Here is a 24347-nt window from a genome sequence, read left to right on the forward strand (position 1 = left end):
TTAATTTTTGTACTATTTTCTACTTTAGTCTTTCGGTTATAACTTATTTGTTCTCCCTTCTCCTCACCCTCCCAAATGTTTTAAAGAGAATTACTCCCTGGCTTTTCACTTTTTTATTTGGACCACTCTATAATGGTGAACATACCTGTCTCTGAGCCTTATCTTACATAGATTATTAGAGGATAGTCAAAAGTTATATATATATTTTTTACTTATGTAATGTATATTCTAGACAGATAGGCATTATTCATTCCTGTGTAGGACATTCCATGCCCCCCCTCCTTTGTACAAGCGGTCTCCCATTTTCTCTTTCTTTACCTTACACCTTTTAGAACCCCTAGCTTTCTTCAAGTTCACCCTAAGTGCTACTTCCTACAATAGGTTTTTCTTGATTCTCCCAGTTTGTTAATGCCCTCCTGAAATTTCTTGGTATTTATTTTGTCCTCTAATGTTATCTGTGTATGTATTCTATTCCCCCCTTTGGAGAATATAAATTATTTGAATATGGAGCTGTCACATTTTTGTTTTTGTATCCCCAGTTCTTAGCACATGGCAAATGCTTAACAAATGCTTATTGAATTGAGTTTTATTTATCATCAAGAAACGCTGTTTGGTCTTAATATATGCATGGGATAGGATTTGTTGGAGGAAAGACTTTAAAGGCTGTATCTTGCCATATCAAGTCAAATGATTTTTAAACTTGAGCAAAAAAGAAATACAGTAGGGATTTGTATTCTGTACATCTTTTATTCGTTGTGTGACTGTGAAGATGTGGTTTACTGTAGTGCAGGAAGAGCAATGATTTACGTGATAGCATCATTGCAGGCCAATGGTTCTCAACTCTACTCTATCCCTCCAGTTTTGCTAGTTTGCATAGATCCAGTGTTAGCAGCCATGGGCATAGTGGGAATTAAAATTAATTTTTTCACCTAATAATAAGAGCAGATAGACCTGAAGGAGTGCCAACAGGGAGGAAATAAAGGAGTTCCCAAATCAGACTCAATTTAAGGTTTTTGCTATTTATAGTTGTAGTCTGACTCACAAAAGAGCTAGGATAGCACTCAGGTTACAGGCTAGTTGTAGAAAAGGAACTGTGGCTACTTCCTCATGGGGAAGAGGCTAGACAGTAGCTGTAGTACAAAGAGGAAGCAGTAGCAGGCACCCCAACAAATAGCCCAGCAGAGGACACCAGCACTTTGTTGCTTAGTGAATGAAGTAACCAGCAGATGACATTGCCAGAATGACAAATGATATTGTTTCCCACCTGGCTGCTTTCCTGGACTTCATCACCTCCAGAAACTCATCAGTCTGCAAGTTGAAATCAACTCCAATCTCCTCAGATCATTTCCCACCCTGGCTATAGGACTTCCTTACATGGATGCACGGATGACCTCATTTCTCCCTCCTCTCACCCTTGCCCTCTTCTGGTTCTCTTTATGTGTTATCTTCCCCTATTAAACAGTGAGTTCCTTGAGGGCAGGGACGCTTTTATGCCTTTCTTTCTAACCCCAGTGTTTACTTAGCACGGTGCCCTGTATATAGTCGGCAATAATAAATAAATGACATCTTGTCTCTTAAAGACAGGGACTGTTTTGCTTTTGTCTTTGCATCTCCAGGGTGTAGCAAAGTGCTGGTCACGCAGTTGGTGCAATAATAAATGACATTTATATTATATACATATTTATGTATAGGATTACATATATATTTTTTATCATATACATTATTTACAAAAATAAGTCTATTGATAACTCTTATCTATAATTCTTTGTGGGGTAGGGGGAAAGGAAGCAGGAGGCAGTAGCTTCAGAAGTAGACTAGGTTTCCAGCTAGTTGTTGTTTAGTTGTTTCAGTCATGTCCAACTCTTTGTGACCCCATTTGGGGTTTTCTTGGCAGGGGTTCTGGACTGGTTTGTCATTTCCTTTTCCAGTTCATTTGACAGATGAGGAAACTGAGGCAAATATGACTTGCCCAGGGTCACACAGCTAGGAAGTATCTGAGGCCAGATTTGAACTTAGGAAGATGAGTCTTCCTGACTCCAGGCCTGGCGCTCTATCCATTGCACTACCCTAGGAATCTGAATTGCCACAGTTCTGCATATTAATTATGGGTATTCCCTTGCTGACAGGGGGTACGAGGAATTGTAGGAGAGTATGCCCCTGAACATAGGGAGCTTCCTTATTATATACCTGGTTATTCTATTTTAATGAAATGTCTTTTGCTTTGAATTTGTGTGTGCCCTGGTTTGATCTGATAAAAGGGAAAAATCAGTGGGAGCTCATGAACTATAGTTTTGAATGAATGGTGACCAAATCATGATTTTAACTTAGTATAGCTTTCATGGGATCACAATTAAGAAATAGATCTACACCAGAAAATCAGTTGTAACCATCTGTTTGTTTCTTTTTCCTTTTCATAAAGAATGACCTTGATATACTTATAGATCCTTCCTATGAAGATTTTATAGAAGTTAGAAAGGCATTTAGGATGGTAATTCCCTAGATTGTATTTCTTTTTTCTTTCTTCCTTTCAGATCTGATTAGATTGTAATCTCAGTGCCTTTCCTGGTCTCATATGTGATAATCTGATCTGTGATATTTTGAAAACTATGAAGTTATACAAATAGAAGACACCAACATTGTTGACAATAAAGTAGTGAAACCAATCTCTCTTGTGGGACTCATGGAGCAGGCCCATTACTTTTCAGTGATGGGCCTTACAAGACTGAGCCCTTTGAAGAGCCTGTTCTGGTCTGCTGAGCTGCCTTCAAAGATTGAGATGATGTAGACAAGATGAAGAGCCTTTCCTTTGCTGAATGTCTTTTTCTTTTGCCTTAACATAATCCTACCCCAGTAATTTTGAGGCAAATTTTGGCAAAAAAAGGCAGATTTTTATGACTTTTTTTCTTGTATGCCAGGAAGCTGGGGACTGAGTATATAGTTTATCTTTTTATGGTTCTGCATCTTTTTACAAAGTGGCCTCCACTTTGCAGTCAAATGCTTTTCCTAAAGCACAAGTCTGACCATGACCCATCCTGACTTAATAATCTCCAGTGGCTTCCAGGTATCATGACAATCAAATATAAACTCTCTTCTTTGTCTCTTAAAGCTCTTTACAAGCTGCTCTGATGGAAGGCATCATGGTCCAATGGAAAGAATGATAGCTTTAGAATCAGAGGACTTGGATCCAAATCCTGGCTCTGATGCTTAATTTCTTTAGACCACTTGCTTAAGCTCTCTATGATTCAGTTTCCTCCAATGAAAGAATCAGACTAGGTGATCTTGAAGGTCCTTGCCATCTTCAAGTCTGGCCTCAGATACTTAATAGCTACGTGGTACTAGGGGAGTCACTTAACCTCTGTTTGCCTCAGTTTTCTTATCTGTAACATGGGAATAATAACAGGACCTATGTCCCAGAGTTGTTGTAAGGGTCAAATGAGATAATAATTATAAAGCCTTCATCAAAGTGCCTATAGCATAGTAAGTGCCAAATAAATTATATTATATGTATAATATATAATTATATAATTATAGTTTTATTATAGTTATATTATTTTATATATTGTATAGCATTTGCATAAATTATATAGCATAATATTATTTCACAATAATTATTATTATTATTATTATTATTATTATTATTATTATCATCTTCAAATCTGTGAGCCTGCCTTTCTAGCCTGGTTATTCCTACTCCCCTTTGCACACTGTCTGATCTAGTCAAACTGGCCTTATTGTTATTCCTCATGAATCCCATCTCCCATCTCTGCCTCTGCTATGTCTGTCTGGAATACACTTTCTCCCAGCAGTATGTTGGTCAGTGTTTAAAAGCCCTCTCTCCAAGTGGAAACATGTGCCCATGGCACGTTTTAAAGATAAATTCGCATTATCAACATTTTCTCTATCACTTTCGTAAGTCCACACAATCTGTAAGACAATAAATCAAGCATTTGCTCGATTTGTAGCATTTGCTTATTTCCAAGGTATAGATGCTCACACTGGAAATTTAACAATTGACCCTTGTGACCTGGCTGTGGCAGGCCTCTGTGCCCCTCCTTGATTCTGCTTCTTGAAACCAATGGTTTCCTTCACATGTCACCTTCTCCATGCTGTCTCCCCATCCCTGGATGCTCATGCCTTCTGCCCAACCTTCGCCAGGTTAACCTGTATTTGTTTTCTCTGTACCTATTTACAAACATCTTGTCTCTTAAAGACAGGGACTGTTTTGCTTTTGTCTTTGTATGTCCAGGGTGTAGCAAAGTGCTGGTCACACAGTTGGTGCTTAATAAATGCTTGGTGATTGATATCATGATTTGGAGATTTTACAATTTTAATGGATGCATGAATTCAATTTCAATTTAATAAACGTTTATTAAACCTTTACTATATGTAACAGTAGTATCATGAAGACCCAGATTCAAATCCTGTCTCTGACACATTCTATTCATTTGACCATGGGCTACTTATTTATCCTCTTAGTACCTCAAGTACCTTTTTAAGACTTTTAGTCACAAATTGCTGAACAGCTTTGGTGCAAGGAGTTCCTCATACCATAGTCATATATAGTTCCATGGACATATAAAGTTGTAGGTCTCTAGCAAAACAAAACAAAGAATAAAAAAGAAGCCTTTTAAAAGTAGTCATAAGTACATTGGGATTGGGCACAAGTATAAATAAGATGTGTTACCTGTGGGTCAGGGTGACTGATTATATGTTTGGATCTGTATTACTTTTTTGTTTTTAAATGTGGTTTAGACCAGCTGGGTGGCTCAGGGGGTAGCACACTGGGCCTAAAGTCAGAAGACTTGAATTCAAATCCAACCTCAGACACTGGCTGTGTGACTCTGGGCAAGTCACTTAACCTTTTCCTCAGTTCCTTATCTGTAAAGTGAGCTGGAGAAGGAAATGGCAAACCATTCTGGTATCTTTGCCAAGAAAACCCCAAATGGGGCCACAAAGATTCTTAAATGACTGAACAACAAAAGATCAGTAGTTCAACTCAATACCTGATAGATGATGGATTTAGTATGGCATGATAGAATGAGTACTATTTGGAGTCAGAAGACCTGGGTTCAAATCCAGATTCCTATAGTTATTTCTGGGTGGCTATGGAACAAGTCATTTAATCTCTCTGGGCCTTACTTTCATAGTCTGTCAAATGAAGGAGTTGAACTGGATAAATGTTAATATCCCTTTCCAGTTCTTAACTGATGAATTATTGCATTAGACCAACTCTTTATATTAAAACAAACATTTATCTTACTTCTCTACATAAGAATTCTCAGAAAATTAACTTTATTTTTTTAAAATACAAACACTGATTAGCAAAATGAAGTTACAGGAGGGGTGGAGAAGAAATAGTGATTTTTCTTTTCTTTCTTTCTTTCTTTCTTTCTTTCTTTCTTTCTTTCTTTCTTTCTTTCTTTCTTTCTTTCTTTCTTTCTTTTTTAAGGCAATTGGGGTTAAGTGACTTGCCCAGGGTCACACAGCTAGTAAGTGACAAGTGTTTGGTCCACTGTGCCACCTAGCTGCCCCGATTTTTCTTTTCATCATTATTATCACCCTTCCCCACTCAGTGCAAAAGATTCAAGTGACCAACATATTGGCATGATTTGCTTAAAGGTGAGAAGTTCTGTGGACTCAAGAAGATACTCATGGGCTATCTCAGTGTGGCACTGTTAGCTGTGGTGGGATATCTCAGTAAGGCACTACTAGCTGTAGTGGGCTATCTCAGCATGCCCAATGTACATGGTTTAATAATTTATTATTGAACTCATCACCTTAATGTCCATTTTGTGACTGGGCAAATCTGCAATATTGCACTACTAATCATGGAGACTGTTTGGTTAATAAATGTATTTTTATTCTTCACCAAAACTGAATCCAAAATATACATTATATGCAAGAATTCAGTTATACTTTGGTTTGGGAATGTTCTTCTTTGTTTATGACGCTATAGAAGAATACCATTTTTGTCTACATTTGTGCATAACTTTAATTTGCATTAGAAAAGTGATTTCTAACTGTGGTACAGTGTGTTATGAATGTCTGACTTGTTTGTAACATCTAAACAGTGCAAGGCTCCCTTGAGGCAGTGTCTGTTTTCCACTGTAATCCGCTTAATAAACCTGTTAGCTGCCAGCTTGCTCATTCTACTATATATGGCCACGATAAAGTGAGAGGTTTCCATTTCACATTAAAAAGGAGAATGAGGCACTAAGCATTGAGGTAAAGCTTTACTCTTTAAAAGCTGTTATATTTCTAAACAAGTGGTAGGTTTGTATCTAGATATCTTCAAAATGCATTCCCCCCATCCCCACCCCACCCAGGAGAAAGGAGAAAGCCATCTTTATTAGCACTTACACTGGCATGATCATGCTTATTGTAGATCTCTTCTAAAACGATAATTTTGCCCTTGAATTATTTAGAAAATCTAAGGGCCAATGGGAACATAGGGCGCTTGGTGCTTTCTCTCTGTCTTTCCTCTAAGGCTGTCTATGGGTCTTGATTTGTGCTGTTTTCAGTTTTCAGGGCAGTCATTCGACGGACTTCTCCAGAGCGCAGATCAATGAACATGCCCTCTTACGATTTGTTCATTCATCAGGAACGCTGACCCTGACACTGAATCATACTGCAGAACACTTACTGGAGACCGACATTAAGCTCTTCAGGAAATACTTTTTGGATAGAGCCCTTCTGCACAAGGTTAGTGCCAGATGGTTCTAGCAAACAGTAGCACAGTATATGAAGAGATATGCATCAATTCTTCCGGGTTTTTGCAAAATGTAACCCCAGCGGGTTGGGGCATGGGGAGGGAGATTGGTACTTTTCTTCAGCTGAATCTGGGAGGGGCAGTTGAGTGGGAATTGCGTTAGCCCAGTAGACAAAGAATTGTTATTTTACCTGTAGAAAAATAGTAGTTTACCATAACACCTCTTTTATTGTTTCCTTTACTAGTTCCTGAGTTATTTCTTTAAAAAAAGAAAAAACTCTAGAATTACTATGTTGGATTTTTATTTCCCATTAACTCATTGTCTGTAGGCTATTCTATCTTTCCCACCTAAAACATGGTGTGTGTGTGTATGCATGCATACACTCACACATATACACACACATACGTATACACACACACACACACTCTATATGTATATATACACATACACAAACAAGTACATACTACTAACTTTCTGGTGACTCATGGTTTAGCAGTGGATAATAAATTATAAAATACATTCATCATAAGATAATGGAAAGAATGCTCAATTTGCAGTTAGAGGACCTAGCTGTGCTACTGAGTTTCTGTGTGATCTTATGTAAATGACTTAACCTCTCTGAATCCCTTTTTATTCATCTGTAAAATAAGGAGTCAGACTTAAATGATCTCTTAGGTCCTTTTTACCACTAAATCTATGATCCTAAAAACTCTGTTCAAACATGAATTAGACATTTATGCAACCAGCCTTTTTTCATAGTGATGTTTTTTTCGTAGTCAAACCAAATAAAAGTTTTGAATTTTATTTTACCTTGGCTGCACCCCAGCACTTAGCACACTGCCTGGTGCGTAGTAGGTGCTTGTTGACTTGATTATACGAAATACTTTCTTCTTAGTTTACCTTTCACAGAGAATCTGGAAGACTACGTGGGGGCAAGTATATTGGATTTTTTTTTCCATTCAATTCTTAACCAGAAATCTGATTTTGGTAAAGGGCAGATGAAGTAATAGTGATTGCAAGGCCCAGAGATTTACATGGATACCCCAACTTGGGCCTTGAATGTTTCCATTAATCTGTAGGGATCCCATTAAGGAAATCAGTGACCACAATGGCATTTACTGTTAAAAAACAGGGCTACATATAATTTGTTTCCAACTTCATCTTATTACTTATGGATGTAATGTGTACTTAAGTTTGATTTCATAAGCCAGTTGATTGTTCATATAAAAAAAGACATGTGTTTTTACCTTATTCCACATACAGCTTTTTTTAAAAAAAATTATTAAATCAATACCTACCCTTACCTTGTGTGGGATGTAGCAATCTGGCATATGATTTTCAAACAGTGAACGTCTTCCTATTTGACTTGGCCTTAATTGAGAATGTTTAATCTCATAAGGGACTTCGATGGTTCTCTGCTGTTCTTATTTCCTCCCCAAGTTTCTGTGAGTGGTTGGTTTGGAATGACAGGGTCTGGCTCACCAAGCAATGCTGATACATTTTCTGTCACTGTTGTTGATTATTTGCCGGTCCATTGAGACATAGCTCACCACCACAAGGTCCTTCAGAATGGGTGGGGGGACAGGACAGAACAACATACCATGAGAACATACTAAATTTAAAAAAAATCCTCGTTAAAAAGCCTTCCTTGTCAATGGTTACCGCATATTTATTGCTCTGATGAAAAATCATGTTGTTTCATTATGAAACACTCCACTTTATCACATACTTGTGACGTCTTCTACAGTGTTTAATAGAACATTGATGATTTATGTGCCTGAAATTCCATGAGAAAGCAATAACTCAACTTTGTAGAACACTAAGCTTTAGAAGACATTTTCCCAAAATGCTTCTTTGAGACTCAGGCGGGTTGAGACTTCTTCATGGTCCCAAAGCTAAGAGGTGTCAGAGCCAGGCACCCAATTCAGTACTTTTTATATTAGATCACTTTGCCTGTCTTTTAAACCAGGTTTGCCCAGTAATTCACTCATTGTGAATGTTGTAGAGTTTACTATGACAACAACAACAAAAACAACAACAACAAATGGAAATAGATTGCTTAAATGTTAGAACTTTGTACTTTAAAAAAAAAGAATGATGTCACCCTGAATTGAATATAAGAGGATTGTAGGAACAAAGATGTAGAACCACTGTGATTGTAATAGACTCTCCATGTTATGATGGATCTGAACCATCATTGATTACAATAGATCTCCACTTGTTTTACATGATAAATGATACCATTTTCATTCTTTCAGATAACTTAGGGAATGCTTTTTCATGAGTTCTGAAGTACTTGTTAATGCAAATTTTTTCCATATCATTATTGGAATTATACACACACATCCATATGTATATACACTTATTGTATATTGTATATATGTACAGTCATATCCTACAATGTTGCTGTGTATCCTTAGATACTACTTAAAAACAAGGTGGCAACAATTATAATTACTATTATGATCAGTAGGCATATGACTGCTCAAGATGACTATTCAATAAAAGGTAAAAAGTGTCTTGCCTGAGTGCGTGAATAGAGAATTTATCAGTCGGGGAGCTGTAAGGAGCTTCAAGTCTAGCGTCGTGACTCTTGTTCAAGTCAGTTCACCAGAGGGTGGAAATTAGAGAGCTGCTTGCACCTTTGATAATAGGGCCCAGTGCTTGTGCTTCTTCAAGTCTTTGTTGTTTCTACCTTTTGAAGTTTTATTATCTTCTTCTTTACTGTCAACAATTTTTTTTGTATGTCTGTGAAATATAAAGTTTTAAAAAGCCTGGTAGCTAAATTAAAAATAGGTAGCTTGACAGTGCAATATATAAGAACATTGAACTTGGAGCCAGGAAGACTTCAGTTCAAATCCTCCTTTACTCAGAACTAGTGGCGTGACCCTGAATAAGTCACTTAACTGTTATCTGCCTCAGTTTCCCCATCTGTAAAATGGAGATAATAATAGCACCTGTTTCCTGGAGTTGTTGTGAAGCTCAAATGAGATAATTTCTAGAAAGTGCTTTGCAAATCTTATTATATTTTATTGTATATTATATATTGCATATTAGATATAGTAAATTATATTGCATTGCATATGTATTATATACATGCTAGCTATTCTTTTTTTTCAAAAATCATTATTATTTACTCCATCTCTCTAATTTCACAAATAAGGAAACTGAGGACCAGAGAGGTGGTGAATATCAAATGAGATACTTATGTATTATAATGGTAGCCATTGTTGTCAGTATTTAAAATACATTTAATACTGAAATTTAAACTGAAAAGCTGTATCTGCCAGCATACAAGGAAAAGGAATTCAGATTTAGTACATGAGATAAGAGAAAGAAAGGGGCTGGTTCTAGGGCCTGAGCTGGTAGACATTGTAAAAGGAAAACTACTGGAAAGGGCTATATAGTGTCTTAAAAAACTTAATAGAACCAAAGTGCTTTTTAAAGAACAGTGTTGTTTCTGAGTCATTTCAATTGTGTCTGATTCTTTGTCACTTCATTTGGCATTTTCTTGGCAAAGATACTGGAGTTGTTTGCCATTTCCTTTTCCAGCTCATTTGAATTCAGCTCATGGAATCCAGATGAGGAAACTGAGGCAAACAGAATTAAGTGACTTGCTCAGGGTCACACGGCTAAGTAAGTGTCTTAGAATAGATCTGAACTCAGGGCTTCCTGATTCCAGGGCCAGCACTCTATCCACTGTGCCCCCTAGCTGCCCATCAAAGAAGAGTGATATGAAGCAAATCAGTATTTTACTTTTCTCATGTGCATTAGTCATGACATTTAAAATCATGAACATTATCTTTTAAGTCCTAACTTTTAAAATAGCACTTTTCTATTTATCTTTTAAAACAACAAATTTTCAATTTTTATTTTTTTAATCTGAGGAGAATCAGTGAAGCTGTGAGTTTTTCTCCCATTTCTAGGAGAATTGTTAGTGTCTAGGATCAGCCCCGAGAAAAATTACCTTCAAATCTTCCTTCTTCCTCCTTTTCTACATCTTCTTTTCTCCTTGGTGATGTGTCCCTCCCTTATATTCAAGTGTACAATTATCCTTTCTTTCTTCTTTATTAAAACCTGCTCCAACTAGCTATGTGACCCTGGGTAAGTCACTTAACCCAATTGCCTCACAAAAACAAACAAACAAATAAATAATAAAATAAATAAATAAGTAAACAACCTGCTCCAATTTCTCATTCACACTAAGGCATAAATGACTAATAGTAGCTTCTAGAGGTATAAGTACCTCTAGTAGAAGTAGCATTTTAACAGAGATCATGGCCTTAAAATAAAGGGATGAGGCTTGGAAGATGGAATCTGAGCCCTCAGCTCAAGGAAAGGAATTTTTTAGAGCATAGGACCTTCTAGGATTCCTGAAAACATACTGGGTCAAAGCTTGCCCACTCCAAGTGGCTCTAGTTATAATAATGAAGCCCCTTCTGGAGGCAATACAAAGTACAGGATAGTATTGGAAGGGACCTTAAGAATCCTTGAGTCCAACGTCTTTCATTTTACAGATGAGGAAACTGAGGCTCAGAGAGGTTAATGACTTGCCTCACATCACACACATGATAGGTCCTGGATTCCAGGTCCTCTGATTTCATAGCCAGTGTTCTTTTCATGACAATGCTGAGTGTAATACAGATGTTTTTCCTACATTTATAATCTTGCCCTTTCTCTGTTCTTCTAGGAAGATGGAACAAAGAATTCTAGCTCATTAAAATTAGGGCACTGGAAAAACTTCACGTATGAGAACAGTCTCTGAGACTATGCCATTTTCATTTGCTTGTGAATTGTGTAACTTCTTTTGCTTCTTGGCTCTTTGTTCTGAGATTGCTAAATAAGTGTCTCTAGACACAGTGGACACAAGGACAGAGTCTTTGTGGTTTTCAGTGCTTTTATTCTGTGAATGATGACCAATAAAACCATCCTGGTGACTTCGGGGTTATTTTCGGTTGGCAATCATGTAAGAAATGTGGGTGTTCTCCTTTCTTGTTGTATCTCCTCAGCACCAACGTAGTCTTCATTTGGTGTTCCTTTAGAGCCCAGCTCTTTCTGTTCCTTGAACCCGTTTCCATTAGAAGGTAGTGGGTCCTAAGACAGCCAGATGTCTCCCTGCCTTCAGTTCACAGCCCACAGCCAGGCTTAGGTCAAGGACCAGCCATCCAGTATTTTGTAATTTCAGAGAGTTTAGTGCTGCATGGGAAGGATCTTAGCAAGAACTTATTCCCACCACCTCATTTCATGTATTAGGAAAATGAGACCAGAGTGCTCACCTATTGTTCTTGATCCAGAACAGTTAAACAGTTTTTGTTTCAGCTTCATCCCAAGAAAGGGTTAGTGTTTAGAGAAAGCAAGGGGAAGGGCACGCAGGTGGTGCAGTAGAAAGAGCACCTGCCCTGGACTCAGCAGGACCTGGGTTCAAAACCGGCCTCAGACTAGCTGGGTGACCCCGGGCAAGTCACTTAACCCCGATTGTCTCTTCTCCATTGTCTCTTCTCCCCTCCCAAAAAAAGAGAGAAGCAAGGGGAAGTGATGTCTCAGCATATGTATAGGGCAGCAGTACATAGATATTTCCCTGAACTTGTCTCCTCAAGCACCTATGGTAGCCTGCTGTCCTAATGTACTTTGACTTGCCATTATTCCTGAGTGCCTGATTTTGTTTTAGCTGGTTGGCTTCTAAAGCTATGGGAAGGTCAAGGTCAGATGGTAGACTCAAAAGACTTCCTTCCAACTTCTACTATGCCTACTCTTGGATGCTCCTGACCAGGCCTGCACAACATGAGGCCTGCATGCAGTATGTTGTGCAGGCCTGTTTTACATCCTCTGCATTTTTTTGCGGGTTGCCCAAAATCCTTTGGCAGGCCATACGTTGTACAGGCCTGCTTCTGACCCTTTGTAAATAGATGCCTCTCGGGGATAAGAAATGGCCTCCACAGCTGAATCTGAAAGTCTCCTCCTTCCACCAAAAAAGGTTTTCTTTCTTCTCCTTTATCTCCCACCTGCTGCTGTTAGCTTACTGTGTGGGACCTGTCAGAAAAATCTGAAGATTTTTTTCCTTGCTATCTGAGACAGGTGTTATTAATCTCTACTTCCCTCAATACAGTAGAAACAGAATTAGGGTTTAAAAAGCTTTGCTATGGAATTAGGGGAGAACGTAAAGAAGGGGTAGATGTATAGAACTTGAATTATAAAGGTGTAGGAGTATTTTTTAGCTAAACTCAGCTGAGCTTGCCTCTGAAGCCTGATTCATAGGAACAGGATTTAGAGCTGGAAGAGCCTCGTCTCTTCATTGGAAGAGAGGTTTAGTGACCAGCCCGAAGTCACCCAACTGGAAAGTAGCAGGGCCATGATTTGAATCTCATCTTTTGACTCCATGTCTCAGGCTTTTTCTACTGTCCCATGTTATTTGGTGGTTTTTTTTAATTCTTCATAAATTTATTCAGTGTCTTCAACATTGTTCACTTTTACAATATTGAAGATATGGCATAAATTATTATTTTTAAAAATTATTTAGTATTTTATTTTTTCCCAATTTCATGTAAAAATAATTTTTAACATTTGTTTTTAAAATTTTGAGTTCCAGATTCTTTCCCTCCCTCTCTACCCCCCTCCTTTAAAAGACAAACAATTTGATATAGGTTATACATGTGTAGTCATGCAAAACATATTTCTATATTAGTCATGTTGTAAAAGAAAACACAGACCAAAAAATCTCAAGGAAAATGAAAGAAAGTAAAAAAATGTATTCTTTGATTTGTATTCAGACTCCATCAGTTCTTACTCTGGGGATGGATAGCATTTTTCATCATAACTCCATCAGAGTAGTCTTAGATCACTGTATTACTGAGAACAACTAAGTCATTCACAGTTTATCATTTTACAATATTACTGTTACTATGTACCAAGTTCTCTTGATTCTACTCATTTCACTTTGCATCAATTCACGTAAGTCTTTCCAGGTTTTTCTGCAGTCATCCTGCTTGTCATTTCTTAGAGCACAATAATATTCCATCACAATCATATACCATAACTTGTTCAGTCATGTTCCTAATGATGGTCATCACCTTAATTTCCAATTCTTTGCCACAAGGAAAAAAAGCTGCTATAAATATTTTTGTATATCTCATATGTATATATATCCCATGTTATCTGAATAATTTCTATTGAACACTCAGGCCAGCAGCCTAGCACATTTCTTAAGAGCAGAGAAAGCTGGTTTTCCCCTTACTTGAGACTTTGCCTCTAGTTAGTATCTCAGTCTAATCTGGGTACTATTTTAAAGCATTGGCACTTTCTTTTCTTATGGTTAAATTACCTTTTCCACACTCTGAACCTACTTAGAGTCCTGAGTTCTCTGGCGTTAAAATTAGTGGGCCGCCGCCCCCCCCCCCCGCAACTTCCCAACTAACATGTTTCATTGATGGGGCCTCTGGCTTCCAGCTCATTCAAAGAACTGAGATGGCAGGCACCCAGTGAATATTCTTGTTGTTCCCAGGATTCACCCAACTAGCTCCATTTGTCCATTTCCTTATGTTCTTTAAAAAAAATCAGTATTTCTTCCTAATGACTTTCCTACCCACCCCAACAGAACCCTCCCTTGTAACAGATAAGTACAGTAAAACAAAATAAATGACTGTTTGGCAGTAAATGAGTGCCTCATTCTACACCTGTGGTCCACCAGGTACCTACTCCTCTCTGAGCTCCTCCCTGCCAACTGCTCCTAGACGCCCATTTTCAATACTGTGGCTACAAAATCCTCTTTTTGGAATTCAAAGCCCTTCGTAACCTGGCCCCCTCCTATCTTTCCAGTCTTCTTACACCTTACTCCCCACTACATGCTCTTCGATCCAGTGACAGTGGCCTCCTGGCTGTTCCACAAACAAGACGCTCCATCTCGTGATTATGGGCATTTTCTCTGGCTGTCTCCCATGCTTGGAATGCTCTCCTATCTCTGTCTACTGGCTTCCCTGACTTTCCTTTAAGCCTAATTAAAATCTCATCTTTTGCTGGAAGCTTTTCCCAATTCCTCTTCATTGTACTGCCTTCCCACTGTTAATTATTTCCTATTTATCCTGCATATAGCTTGTTTGGGTATATTTATATGTTGTCTCACCCATTAGAATGTAAGCTCCTTGAGGGCAGGAACTGTCTTTTGCCTCTTTTTTTTTTATCCCTATCACTTAGCATGGTGCCTGGTACATAGTAGGTGTGAAATAAATGTTTATTGATTGATTGGTTGATTTAAGCATTTATTAATGATAACATAATAGTTTTCTATAAGAGAAGGGTCATTTCATTATACCCTATAACCTCCCAAATATCTAGTTATCCCCACTCTTCTTTCATTCTCAATAATGTAGCCTTTGATAGGGCAGCTCTAATTAATAAAACAAATTAATTAAGTGCTTATACCTACCAGCCATTGAGTTAAAATGCTGTTAATTTCTAATTTAGTAAAATCTTTAATTTAATAAACGTGATCTGTCCTCACTAATCAGTCAATAAGTATTTAAGTTTATTATGTGCCAAGTTCTGGAAACACAAACACAAAGAATGAAACCACCCCGACCTCAAGGGGCTTACATTTTAATTGAGGGCTTAGCTCCATATATGCTGTTAGTTGTAATTGTTATTCTCTGTTATATATTTGAGGCCTCAAAGAAGTTTCAATGATTTGGATTTTTCATTTTTAGACTCTTGATAGAAAAGAAGTCAGGACGGAGAAATGGCTACCAGTACCCTCCAGTGCAACAGGGAAGGGAGCAGGTAAGGATTTTCCTTACTTAGGAAATGTATAGGGCATCTACTTTTAAAGCCAGATACTACTCTATCATGTTATGAACGTTGTAAAAAGTCCGAGGATAACACAGGAAACTTTCTGTGCCTTCCAGTAGAGGGCAGCATTCAACCAAAATAGAACATTCAAATAATTCTTAAGAGTCATTTTTTCTGTAAGACCTGAGGAGAATAAATAGAACTAAACAAACTTGAGATAATAACCTTCATTTTTAGCAGGAAACAAGTATTGCCACTGGGATTCGTTAGAAGATCCTCATAGCAAAAGAACAGCCAAGGGGCATTGCTCAGGAGTATTTTAAGGGGATGGATGGGAGAGAGGGATGGGAAAACTTGGATCTAATTTTTATGTGCATCTGCTGTTGATTAAAATATAATTATAACTCTAGTCCTGCCAGTTGGTTTTGTTGTCTGTATTACAGTGTCAAAGACGTGGCTCCGTAGTACATGAAATAATTGGCATGTGTCCATGCTTCCACAATTTGATTTATATTCCTAATGTACTAGCAGGTCATCCCAAATGACTTAGATGGCTGAGGGAATGGTCTCCCTTTATGTACTTATAGACATAGTTAATTACTAACCTCTGTTTCTCCCACGAACATGCTCCCTCTCTTCCTGTCATTGATAGTTGTCTTCACCCTGTTCTCACCTCTTCCATCCTGACTTCTCCTTTCCCTTTCTCTAATACTTGTCCTACCTCCCTGCCCCCCTTTTCCAAACTGTTGTATGGACTTTCATTTGCCCTGGTCCATTTTTCATTCTGGCTCTCTTCTCATAGTCTATGTTTTTACCCTCTGGTTGACTTTCCCCTAATCCTCCTTTTCTCTCTCCATCACTCTCTTACCTCCTCCTTTTAATGTACGTATTTCTTCTTTTGACACATGTCCTGTATAATTTCCCCTGTAATTATTCTCATTGGCTGTATTTTTTTTTAAAAAGTAGACACTTGGAACTGATGGATAAATAGCAATCACAAAAGAAAGAGAGAAAAAAGGATGGAAGATTTATAATGGCTTTGTTTGTACTCAGAGCTTTCTTTCCTAGGAACAATTCATATGTGGCTTACGATGGTAAAGCTTTGGGGGAATTAGAATTGAAGACTGGTTATGAAAAAGACCATAAAAATTCAGGTATCTATTAAGTACCTACTTTGTGCCAAGGATTGTGCTAGGCATTGTGGGGGAAAGAAGAACTGTAGCACACAGTTTCTGCCTTCAAGGAGTCTACAAGCTGACTGGGGAGCATGCAAAAAACCGTTACAGAACGCTATAACACTTGTCAAGGTTTTATGAGTATTTAAGATGGAAGAGTTGAATTGCATCCCAATAAGCTGGTGACTATCAGTCTAGTTAATACCTATTCCATTAGCAATAAATAGATCTGATTAGTAGGCAACTGGCAAACTGCTCCACCCATAAAAAAATATTGCCTGTGAGTTTATTATTTCAGCCATAATTTAGAAAGCCAGACAGTATTTTTGCCACTTTGCCACTTGGACTTTTGCTTAGTAAGAAAGACTCCGTTTTTCATCGCTGCACACCAGATTGGTATGCCTGCCTCCTCCCTCACCCTCCTTACTTCTCCCCCCATTCAATACTCAGGACTACACTTGAATTGTTTCAGTGGGTTTCTTTTGACCACCCAGGTTAAAGTCATTCTATTTCAAGTCATAATGCAGCCAACTCAAATCCTTTGTGTAATTAGACAGGTTGTCGTTCAGTTGTTTCTCTCTTGTCTAACTCTTTGTGACTGCATTTGGAGTTTTCTTGGCAAAGATACTGGAGTGGTTTGCCATTTCCTTCTCCAGCTCATTTTACAGATGAGGAAACTGAGGCAAATAGGGTTAAGTGACTTGCCCAGGGTCACACAACTAGTAAGTGTCTGAGGCCGATTTGAACTCAGGTATTTCTGACTTCAGGCCCAGTGCTCTATCCATTGTGCCACCTAGGGAGGTTACAGAGTCTAGATAAATAAATACCTCTTTGTACAGCAGTTGAAGGAGTTTCCTGTCACTGGAAGCAGATGCTCACTAACCTCTTGTAGAAGACATCGTAAAGGAAATATATCAAGTAAAATCTAATGTCGTTTTCAACTATAAGATTTTCTGTGTCTAGCTATTGCAATGTCATATAATCCATTCTGTGTGTGTGTGTGTGTGTGTGTGTGTGTGTGTGTGTGAGAGAGAGAGAGAGAGAGAGAGAGAGAGAGAGAGAGAGAGAGAGAGAGAGAGAGAGAGGAAGGGAGACAGGGACAGGGAGAGGGACAGAGACAGGGACAGAGACAGACAGAGACTCACACAGAGAGAGACACACACAGACAGAGAAAGACAGAGACAGAGACACAGACTGAGAGAAATCCAGAGTAGTGTTACTTCAGTGCTGGTAGATGAATTATATGAAATCTTACCATTGAATTCTTCTACCAGCACCTGCTCTGCAACCTGAAAGATTGAGTGTGATGACCCAGCCTAAACCTTTTAAAAGTCTTTGGGAGTAATGTGCAACTAATCAACCAATAAGCATTTATTAAGCCTCTCTTATGTACCAAGCACTGGTGCTATGTACTGGAGCACGAAGACAAAAGTGAAACATCCCTGTTCTCCAGTAACATAGTAAGTAGGGAAATGGTATGTGCATATTTAAGCATAAGGAAGTTGGGATTTGGTCTCCCCTAAAGTTGATGTCACAGTAACCAAAGAGTAGATAATAGAGAAAATTAGGTGTTAATGTGTTAATAAGGTGTTAATACACAATGATTCGCTTATGAAAAGCAAACACCTTTTTCTGCTGGAGTGTAAGGGAGCAACTTCATTGGACAAATAAAAATTGGAAATGCCTGTGAAGACCCTTAAATATCTAAACCCTGGATGAGTCTAACAGTTCAGGGGAGTGCAGCCAAGAGCTGCCCAGGAGACCCCTCTCCTCCAGCAGAAACTCCTACTCTGTTTAGACACAGGCACAGATACAGAGGGGCAGTTGCTTGTGGAAACTGATTTTAGAAGTGGGACCTCTGGGAGCAGAGGCTGTGAGCTCCAAGAAAGCTAGCCCTGATAATCAAGAGTTGAATAACAAAGAGCAGCAGATCTGGGGAGCCTGCCTGAGCAACCCACCTAGCAGAGTTGCTATGCCCTTGTGTGTATTGTGGGCACATGCTCCTGAAATTTATGGGGGATTGTTTTGTAGTTACTGTTCTTACTGTGGCCTCTTAGCAAATGCCTTTGTTAAAAGTTAACTGTGGAGCATCTAGGTGGTACAGTGAATAGAGCACCAACCCTATAGTCAGGAGGACCTGAGTTCAAATGTGACCTGAGACACTTAGTAACTATGTGATCCTGGGTGAGTCACTTAACCCCAACTACCTCAAAATAGTGCCTACTGGCTGATTGTTAATGGGAAATATAATGGTGGAGGTTTGTGAACAATTGCATTAGAAAGACAGATCTACAGGGAACCAAACTTCATACTATTATCACGTCTAACCTAAGTGATTTTTTTTAGTACTTTGCTATCAGCTTGAATATTTCACGTTACCTATAACATTTCTCATGTATGCATTCTGAGCCAGTGCTTTGAAAAGGGAAATTTAATCAATCAATAAAACATTTATTAAGCATTTACTATGTGCTAGGCACTGTGCTAAGTGCTAGAGTTATAAAGAAAAAGCAAAAACAGTCTCTGTGCTCAAGAAAGTTGGGAGGAGACAGCGTGTATATAGAAATGGGTAGATAAAGAACACTGCTATACCCAGAGTAAATGGAGGGTGGCCTTTGAAGGACAAATGCTCTAACAATTGGAGTGGAGTGGGGTGAAGTGGAGTATGATATGTTGTGTGTTAGAATGATTCTCTTACTTTGAGAATGGGTGGTGAAATATTTGGTGAGAAGGCTCTTATATACATAGGTATCTTTATAGAATTTTCCCTTTAAATATAGGACTCCAGGGATTTTCAGATATTCAAGTCTATGTGGTTAATTTGATCTATACAAGCTGTTGTTCAGTTGTTTTTCATTCGTATGTGACTCTTCATGACCCCATTTGGGGTTTCTTGGCAAAGGTACCGGAATGGTTTGCTATTTCCTTCTCCATCTCATTTTACAGTTGAGAAAACTGAGGCAAGAAAGATAAAGTGACTTGCCCAAGGTCATACAGCTAGGACGTATTTGAAGCCAGATTTGAATTCAGAAAGATGAGTCTTCCTGACTCCAGCCAGGCCCAGTACTCTATCCACTGCGTCACCTAGCTGCCCCAATCTTTACAAGAGGCCCTTAGAATTGAAGTCCCCACTTCTCCAAATTATGATGATTTATGCTAGCAATTAAGAAGGACATTCTGCAGGGAAGATTACTCAGCTGGTAAGCATCCATATTTTAATAACAATGCAATTTGGTGGCATTAGCTAGATGTGATCTGGATTATCTGTTTAAAAATAGGCATTTGCTTTTGATTTTGTTTTTTTGGTGGGATGGAGTGCTGCAGTGCACTTTTGAACAGAGGGAATATTTTGTTCTCTTCATCTGAGAAGATAATTCAAACTTTTTTTTTTTTTGCACTTCTTTCAGATTGGCATTGTTGTTGAGAAGGAAGAAAAAAAACCAACCCTCAACAGTTTTCAGTTTAAAGAAACCAAAGAAAACAGAGGATTATAGAGCTGTGATTACTGTGTGTTGTTAAAGCCTTCTTCTGATTATGGAGATATTTTTCCACTTAATCAAGCAATAAGCATTTATTAAGCTCCTTCGTGTGCCAGGCGCTATGCTAGGTCCTAGGGCTACAAAGACAGAAGTCAGAGCTTACAGTGTAGAAAGTGGAGACAACATGCACGTACATAGGCATATATAAAGCAGGTACAAGATAGAGACAAAGTGATTTTTTTTTGCTTTTAGGCAATTGGGGTTAAGTGACTTGCCCAGGGTCACACAGCTAGTAAGTGTCAAGTGTTTGGTCTGAGACCGGAATTGAACTCAGGTCGTCCTGACTTCAGGGCCGGTGCTCTATCTACTGCACCACCTAGCTGCCCCTGAGACAAAGTGATTTTGAGAGGAAATCACTAGGAGTGCAGGTGGGCTGGATGGGAAACAGGAAAGGCTTCATTTAGCAGGTGGTGACTGAACTGAGATTGGAAAGAAACTAGCGATTCTAAAAAGCAGAGATGAGAAGGAAGTGAATTCCAGGCAGAGAGAGTTAGATGGGAGCCAATGGAGTTTATTGAGTTGATGAATGAAACAATCAAACCTGGGCTTTAGTAAAATCCCTTTAAGGGCTGTGTGGAGGATTGGTTTGAGAAAGGAAAGGCTTGAGGCAGGGAGACCACTAAGGAGGCTATGGGAATGGTCCGGGTGAGAGGTAGTGAGAGTCTGAACTAGGGTGGTAACCATGTGAGTGGAATGAAAGGAATATATATGAGATGATGAGATTTGTCCTCTAATTGGGCTATGTAGGATGAATGAAAATGAGGATTCAAAGGATGATTGAAAACTCAGACCTGCAGAGCCTTGGGCAAAGGGAACCTTGCTGGAATCCATCATGGGGTCGTTCTATGACTATGGGGTTAGCATTCTATATTCTCATTGGAAGGACCTACTTTTCTTTTAAATTTGTACCTCAAGGAAGTGCCATTGGTTATACCCATGACAAGATGAACTTCTCTTAAATGTTGTTCGTACTGTATTCTAGGCAGATAAGAATAGGTAGGCTGAAGAAAGCACCTCCTGCCCTGATAGTCCTGTGTCCTGATTGGTGGTTGCTTCTCTCACCCACCTTATCTTAGCTCAGACTCCAGGCAGATTTCACTTCCCTTCTTTCTTTAGACTTTTCCTCCACAGAGGGCATGTCACCACATGGAGGGCACCCTCTGTAGTTCTGCCATTCTTTTATAGTTCTTGAACCATAATCAACTTAACTCTCATTCCTAGAAACTGTGTCAATTCACTCTGCTATGGCTCTACTCACCATCTTCTTTTTTCCAAACAACTCTAAGACTTTTATTTTTTTTAAAAAAATTATGATATAAACTATAGAGCTTATTTATTTATTTTATTTGTTTTTAGTTTTCAACATTAACTTCTATAAGAGTTTGAGTTCTAAATTTTCTCCCCCCTCCTTCTGCCCCCTCCTCCCCAACAGCATGCAGTCTGATATAGGCTATACATGTACAGTCATATTAAACATATTTCCACATTAGTCATGTTGTAAAGAAGAATTAGAACCAAAGGGAAAAACCCTGAGAAAGAAGAAACTAAAAACTCCATTCACCAAATCCCTTTCTGGTCACCACTAACATATGTGTGTATACATACATATATGTACACATACACATATATTCTCCCTGATTAGAATGTAAGTTCCATTAGGATAGCCTTAGCTTTTGTATTTGTATTCTCAGCACTTAGCATAGTGCTTGGCACACATAGCAGTGTTTAGTATATTCTTTTTCATTCATTCATTCATCCACTCATTCATTCATATTTCTCTTAAATTGAAACTGTACCCTAAATTTTCTTTTTTTTGTAATTTTCAAAATTTATTTTAAACTTAAATATAAAATGAGAAAAAAATAAACATTATCATGTACGCAGTAGAACATGAGAGGATTCAATATAAAACAATAAATTTCCATTTCAAGAAAACCTACTACACATTGTTTTCAAAGCTGTCCAGCTTTTCTTTGCTTCCTTGTTGGTTTTCTTTCGTTCTGTGCTGTGGACTTTTTACTTTATTTTTTCCCTTCTCCACCCCCTCCCCCCAACAAGGCTACAATTAAGAGTAGATATATATACATTTTCACAGATATCTATAAACACACACATATATACATATATATATACTCATACACATATATGTAAGCCCATACTTTGCTTATTTCCTCCTATCATGTTTCTCTAAAGGTATATAGCTTGTTCCTTAAGTCCAAGTCTTTCTATGTTTTTCTAAATCAATCAGCTCATCATTTCCTACACCACAGCCATATTCCAACCCAATCACATCCTATCTGAGAGATTGTCTATGAAAGTTTTTTGAAAATTTTCTGCATTCCTTCTATTCTTGGCTATATAGGTTTTATTAATGCAAGAAAAAATTAATTATCTGTTTTTTACTTCAACGATGCTCTCACCTTATAATATAGTTTAAGGTCTGATACTACTGAATCTACTTCCATTACATCTTTTTTTTCCCCTGGTTACTTTGAAGTTCCTGACCTTTTGTTCTTCCAAATGAATTTATTATTATTGTTTCTAATGCAGTAAAATAATCTTTCTGTAATTTGATTGGGATGACATTGAATAAATAGATTAGTTAGGTAAAATTGTCATTTAAAACATTATATTGGCTTTATCTACCCATGAACAGTAAATATTACTTCGGTTATTTAGATCTGAGTTTATTTGTATAAGAAAAGTTTAATGTTTATATTCATAAAGTTCCTGTGTCTGTTCTGGCAGATATATGCTTAGATATTTAATACTGTCTGGTTATTTTAAATGGTCTAAAACAAGATTGAATAATACTGCTGACACATAGTGTAGTTTCTCTATTTTTCTCTTTTGATTAAATCTATTTTAACTTTAATTTTGTCTGAGATTATGATTATAATCCCTGCTTTTTTTACATAATGAATTCTACTCCTGCCCTTTATTTTATCTTTGCCCTTTTTAATCTTTTATTTTATTTCTTTTTTTTTATGTTTCCTGAAAGCAATATATTGTTGAATTCAAATTTTTATTCTGATATCTATTTCCATTTTATCGGTAAATTCATCCCATTCACATTTTAAACTATAATTACTTGTGTATTTTCTTCCTTCCTATTTTTCCTCACTATCCTCACCCTATTTACCCTATCCATTCTTACTCCTCCACTTTATTTCTACTTGCTACCTTGCCCTCCTACTCCTTAACTTCCCCACTTCTCTAAGGGTCCCACCTTTATCCTCTCCTCCAATCCTACCACCTTGCCCTCTTATTTTTTTTCTAAATGTAGAAGACTTTTATATCCTTCTAGATATATATGTTGTTCCCTCTTTAAACCATTCCCAATAAGAGTAAGATTCCAGCACTACCTGCTCTCCCCCCTACTAGCTTCTTCTGTATCAGTTTTTCCTTTTATTCCTCATTTGTATGAGATAAGTACTTCTTTTTATCTCTCTCTACAGTTTTTTTTAGAATCACCCCATCATACTCAGCTTAGCCCATCCATGCCTTTCTTTCAGACTACCCAAATAAAGATGACTATCATAAGAGTACTGCTAATATTTTCACATATAAGAAGTAAACAATTTGACCTTATTGAATCTCTTATAATTGGTCCTTAATGTTTACCTTATATTTCTACTAGATGTTATATGTCAAATTTTCCCTTAAGTTCTGAGGTTTTTGTCACAAAAACCTGAAAATCTTTCAGTTTGTTAAATCTACATTTTTTTTTTCAATTCAGGCTTATGTTTAACTTTGCTGGGTCGATTACCCTTGGTTGTAATCCTAGTTCTTTTGCTCTGTGGAATATAGTATTATACGATCTATGGTCCTTCAACATACTAGCTGTTAGGTCTTTTGTAATCCTTATTGTAGGCCCATGTTATTTAAATTATTTTTTTTCTTGTTGCTTCCAGTATTTTCTTCTTAACCTGGGAGCTCTGAAACTTGGCTGTCATATTCCTGTAATTTTTCCTCTTGGGATTTCTTTCAGGTGGTGACTGGTAGATTTTTTCTATTTCTGCTTTGCCTTCTTGTTCTACAACAGAGGTGGGGAACCTGCAGCCTCAAGACCACATGTGGCCTTCTAGGTCCTTGGGTGCAGCCTTTTGACTGAGTCCAAGTTTTACAGAACAAATCCTTTTATT

General features: G+C 37.9%; 1 protein-coding gene across 3 annotated transcripts in view; it reads left to right on the top strand.

The window, feature by feature from the left end:
* The window catches only part of ARHGEF28 (Rho guanine nucleotide exchange factor 28), a 249912-nt gene that overhangs the window by 40983 nt on the left and 184582 nt on the right, over nt 1-24347 (top strand). For all 3 annotated transcript variants that reach the window (XM_020998382.2, XM_020998383.2, XM_078153157.1), the window contains exons 4-5: nt 6522-6702; nt 15407-15479. In XM_020998382.2, the coding sequence (XP_020854041.1) occupies nt 6522-6702; nt 15407-15479 (254 nt within the window). The remainder of the gene's footprint in view (nt 1-6521; nt 6703-15406; nt 15480-24347) is intronic.

The sequence above is a fragment of the Phascolarctos cinereus genome, unplaced genomic scaffold (genome assembly GCF_003287225.1).
Source record: "Phascolarctos cinereus isolate Bilbo 61053 unplaced genomic scaffold, phaCin_HiC Scaffold_4;HRSCAF=312, whole genome shotgun sequence".
In the NCBI taxonomy this organism is placed as follows: domain Eukaryota; kingdom Metazoa; phylum Chordata; class Mammalia; order Diprotodontia; family Phascolarctidae; genus Phascolarctos; species Phascolarctos cinereus.